The sequence below is a fragment of the Aotus nancymaae genome, unplaced genomic scaffold (assembly GCF_030222135.1).
Source record: "Aotus nancymaae isolate 86718 unplaced genomic scaffold, 86718_ANA_hifiasm-v0.15.2.pri h1tg000041l, whole genome shotgun sequence".
Classification (NCBI taxonomy): Eukaryota; Metazoa; Chordata; class Mammalia; order Primates; family Aotidae; genus Aotus; species Aotus nancymaae.
The window spans coordinates 40,769,631-40,774,743 of NW_026988455.1; the positions used below are offsets into that span (position 1 = coordinate 40,769,631).

General features: G+C 45.9%; 1 protein-coding gene across 1 annotated transcript; it reads right to left on the reverse strand.

Annotated features, from left to right (window-relative positions):
* Window positions 1-3,887: 3,887 nt before the first annotated feature.
* Window positions 3,888-4,190, reverse strand: LOC105718623 (putative nucleoside diphosphate kinase). Its single transcript, XM_021669253.2, has one exon. The coding sequence runs from the start codon at window positions 4,188-4,190 to the stop codon at window positions 3,888-3,890; it is 303 nt and encodes a 100-aa protein (XP_021524928.2).
* Window positions 4,191-5,113: the final 923 nt, after the last annotated feature.

The window sequence follows — 5,113 nt, forward strand, 5'->3', positions numbered from 1 at the left end:
CAGCTTTTGTGGCAGGGACAGCGGAAGCTACATTTAAACAAACTGTCGAGGAGGTTCTGCTGAATATGAAGGGGAGAACCATGGCTCTAGCCTGTACTTAGATCTCTACTTGTCTTGCTCTTTACTGCATCAAATGAACGGGAGTAATAGGAAAGCTCAACAAAGAAAAATGTCAAATGCTTCAGGAATTCTAAGAGGGAGACCGAGGAAGAGAAAAAGAAGGAGAACAAAAAGGAGGAGGAAAAGAAATTAAAACTTGCATTCCTTTCCTTATAACCCAAGATTCCCCTTCCGTAATCCTGTGACTCCTGCGGTACTTAAATTTGACGTCAGCACCAGCAGCCTGTGGGTGCTGGAGTAAAGGACCTCTCGCGCCCTCTAGAGGCCGATAGTAATAAGGGCGGGAAGAGCGGAAGCGTAATTGAAAGTGAGAGGAAAAGAGGGGTTTGTTAACTACCTCACTTGGTATCATTCACTCTATAGCCTTCTAGTGCATCAGTCCTCAAAGTGTGGCCTGGGGAACCCAAAGAGGGGGCCATAAAATCAAAACTATTTTCATGATAATACGAAAATTTGCCTTTTTTTTACGCTCATCATGAATATACAGAGATTTCTGGAGGCCACACAACATGTTGAACTCCCAATAGGTGGAATATAGAAGCAGATACGAAAAGCCAATTTTCTTTTTAATTAAACCCTAGATTAGAGTTATTTAAAAGCAATGTGGCCAGACACGGTGGCTTACGCCTGTAATCCCAGCACTTTGGGGGGGCCGAGGCAGGCGGATCATCTGAGGTCAGGAGTTTGAGACCAGCCTGACCAACATGTAATCACACAAAAAGTTTTCTCTTGCCATAGATGTTGGGTTTGTTCATACACCACTGCTTCACCAGATGGGAGAAAGGAGTCTAGATTAAAATGCCACCTAGATGAGGATTTGAGCAGTTTGGGAGACATAAGGTAATCCCATGACTTTATGCAGTAATGGAAGACACAACGCATTTTATGATGTCCTGTGTCTACACAGATAGATCTCAAATATAGGAATCAAACCAAAGAAACAGGCAGAATGCACTTCTGCTTCCAAAAAATCCAGGTGAAAGCTAAGGATGTGGGTTAGGGAGGGGGATTGAGTCCCATCAGGAAACACAGCTGGGTGTGAGGGACACAGGTGAATTTTTATAGCCTCCAGCTTCTCTCAGAGGATCAATTCTTAGCATGACAAGCAGGTGCCAGGGGAAGAGGAAATATAGCTAAGTCCTTGGGCTTCAACTGGGTCCAGAGCTACAAAAGTGAAAGGGGTGATGATCAGTCAACAGTTCTCAGGCTGAAAGAACTCTCAAGCTTTCAGATAACCTGCTGCCCTTCAAAAACTTAAATGTTGCATTAGGTTCTTCTACTCAGATATTATGTTCAGTGTTCCTGACGGCAGTGAGCCCACACTGTCCATGGCAGTAACCTTGATAATGTACCCTTCCTTATACTGATTTTCTCCTTCTTTGCTCATTCTTCCCGTTCCCTTTCTCCTATTTCCCAGGATGGCCTCCCATGTTCTACACTCAAGTTCTTTCCTCAGGCTCTGTTTTTAGGGAGAACCCAAACTAACACAAACGTCATGAGAAGCATGCCTTTTTAAACAGATTCAGATAATGTCCCATTAAAAGCATATTAAAGAGTTTAAAGTTAGAGAACAAGTTCATTCCCATAAGGTTTTGTTGCTGCTGTTGTTTTTTCTGGCCACCAAGAAAATAGATTCAGAGATTCCTGAATGCTTTACCCAAATTGATGTGCATGACTCGGTTTAATTTTATTAGTTTTTGTTACAATTTTCTTTTTGTTTTTTAGAGTCAGGGTCTCACTATGTTGCCCAGCTGGTCATGAACTAAATGCAAGTGATCCTCCCACCTCAGCCTCCTGAGTCACTGGGATTTCAGGCACAGGCCACTTAACTTGTCTTTTATTGGCAATTTTCAACCGTAAGTATTTCCCACCTGCAGATTCAGACCTTGGAAGTTTATTGTTAATAAAATTTCCCCCAACTTCAAGGGCAGCTTCTCTGACAACTGGGCTTTTGGCCAGCATGGCCTGTCTAGTCATCCTGGAGTACATTTTGACCAGAAACCAGAAATAATTAAGTTTTTAAAGAAAACTTTCTAAAGAAAGACTCTATTTCTTGGCTCTTTTCTTGGGTCACTATAAAATCTTTCTTTGACTTTTAGCCAAGTCAGGAATATTCTCTTGGTGTCTTTGGTATCCCAGTTTTGGTCTCTGTAAAATATTACTGAACATAAAGATTTCCAGAGGAAGCTTTCAGAAAAATCATATTATGATATCCATATCTGGCCCTACTTAAAAGCTGGATTGTGCCGGGTGCGGTGGCTCACGCCTGTAATCCCAGCACTTTGGGAGGCCGAGGCAGGTGGATCACGAGGTCAAGAGATCGAGACCATCCTGGTCAACAAGGTGAAACCCCGTCTCTACTAAAAATACAAAAATTAGCTGGGCATGGTGGTGCGCACCTGTAGTCCCAGCTACTCAGGAGGCTGAGGCAGGAGAATTGCTTGAACCCAGGAGGCAGAGGTTGCACGGTGAGCCAAGATTGTGCCATTGCACTCCAGCCCGGGTAACAAGAGTGAAATTCCATCTCAAAAAAAAAAAAAAAAAGCCAGATTGCATTGAGTAAAGTGAGCACAGATACCTTCCAATAGTCTGTCTCCAAAGGTTCTCACCAAGCTGACTTGAAATCAGTCTTTGGGGGCATACAATATATTTTCCCTTAGAAACAGTTATTCCTGGGGTGACGGATTCATTGTGGTTTGCTGGCGCCCCTTCCCAGTTTTGGTACGAAAATTTCCATGTCCCCAAATACCCTGAGCCCTAGGAAGCCAGGACAGTTGATGGCACTACATTTTTCTGATGATTATGTTTCCAGATTAGCTCACAGAAGCCTAATTAACTCTTGATATAGCTGAAATTTCGTCCTGGATCATGGTTAAGATAAGGTAGGTACTGTGGTAAGTTTGTGAATTTCAGGACTGATTAAGGAAAAGACGAGATGGCAATATCGCACAACAAGCTCATTCGACGGTGCTGCGACAGGGTTGCATAAGAAAGGAAGTTCCTCCTAGAGGAGAGCTGGTCTAGAGACCGCTGCGGGCACGAAGCCGCCACCCGGAAGGGAAGAGGGCAAGGGAGCTCTGAGCGGAAAGGGAAATGGGACAGAGGGTACCTGGGTCTAGGCAATGTCACTCAGCAGCAAGGTGGAGAGTCTCTGTTTCAGAGAGTTCTGAAGAGCAGCAGCTCTGGTGGGGTTTTTAGTAGCTAAGTAGGATTTATCTTACATATGGCTAGCAGGTGTTGGGTGCAGTTTTGTGGGTGTGCAGAGAATTCAGGCTCTAATTGTCTAAAAATAGGCTAATTGGGGCTATATTTAAAGCAGTATGTGTAAAAATTTGAATTGGTGCTGGCGGGCTTCGAGTTCCTGGTCCTAGCCTGCTGTGAAGAGGTGAACACATGAGGACCAAGAAACGGGGCCCGTCTTTGACCCATTTGCACCACATATGCATTCAGATTCCTTTTGGTTTCCAGTTTCCAGTTTCTAAAGGCTTTATTGGTAAATATACTTTAGAAAAGAATGATCAATGCTGTTCCTTCCAAGTCAGTGGAATGAAGACCTGTGCCCAGGGACACTCCAAGCAGTGCTGAAGGAGATCGCTGCTATGTCTACCTCTTGTTCATAGGCCCAGTCATAAGCACAAGACTTGTAATCAACCAGCACTGCAGGCTGAGTTTTTCCCACCTGCGGACTCTGACCTTGGAGATATATAGTGCCATCAACTGTCTTGGTTTCCCAGGGCTCAGAGTATTTGGGGACGTGGAGCTGTAAATCATAGGCTGATTTCTTTTTCAGCACTTTTTACTGAGTCACGGCCATGAATGACGTCCCTGCCAACCTGAATACAGAAGTCCCCGCCAGTGGTGCCTGGCTTAGAATCCGCTGGATTAGCCTCCCCACGCATCACTCGGCCTGTCTCCACTAAACTCAGCCGCTCCGCGATGGCCATGACTGGCCCTGAGTTCATGTACTTCACCAGCCCAGGGAGGAACGGATAGTCCTTCTCAGGGTAGCGCTGCTTCAGGTGTTCCTCAGAGGCCCAAAGGTGGAATTCCTTTAGCTCACAGTGCCTCATGACATTGCCCAGCAGGCCCACTGCATGCTGTGTAGCTTTATGGCGATGAAGGTGCACTCTAGGTCGGACGTGGTCTGGAAAGCTGGGGGGGGCAGGCAGTGGCTGCACTGCACGAGCTGAGAGCTGCAGTGACCTGCACCCAGATTTCCTATCATGGGCATCAGAACACATATCGCTCCTGCTGCAGCCTTGCCAGCGAGAACAAGAACTCTCCTCTGCAGAGGGCCCCTGCCTCACTCCTTCCCATTCTTGTGCTTCCTTCTTCATACACCAAGGATGAGTCTCCCATGACTTGGGGAGAAGGATCCAACCAGAAGTGAAGGAGATAGTAGTGGTAGAGGGTGGAAAGGAAGAGTTAGTGATGAATCATGAATACTTAGGTGATATAACGGGACAGGCTTGGGCAGGAAGAAACAATGGGGCAGGACAGTTGATGTGAAGAAGGAAAGTGTTGTTCTGGGAGATGCAGGTCGGAGCAGGACCCGTAAGAACCACGCACTGTAGAGATGAATACTGGAAACAGCTTTTGTTTTAATTCAGACTGTTCCCACATCCAACCCCCATTTTTTAATTTGTAGGAACCCTCCACCTTGTGTGGTATCAGTGGGACGTGGTACCTCAACTCTTACCAAGGAATATCAGGATGAAGTCTTCCTCCTTCATGCCCTTCATAGAGGCAGGAGCACATGGCCCAAGCTGGCTAATCCAATGCCCAGGGACCAGCATTGAAGGGCAGTTAGTTAGCATCTTTCACCATGTGCCACATGGTGATGGTACCCAGTGATATCAGAGACATTCAGCACTGGCCTGTCCTCTGGAAGTGGACAGCTGATTTTAGATAGCCCCTGTCAGTTGCCGTTACTTGCATCAAAGAGTCCTGATTATGTCATGACCTCTCTCTGATGCAGGAGCTGTAAATTTCT

Coding starts and splice junctions, on each gene's coding strand:
- LOC105718623 (XM_021669253.2), bottom strand. CDS start 4,190: ATGAGGCACTGTGAGCTAAAGGAATTCCACCTTTGGGCCTCTGAGGAA.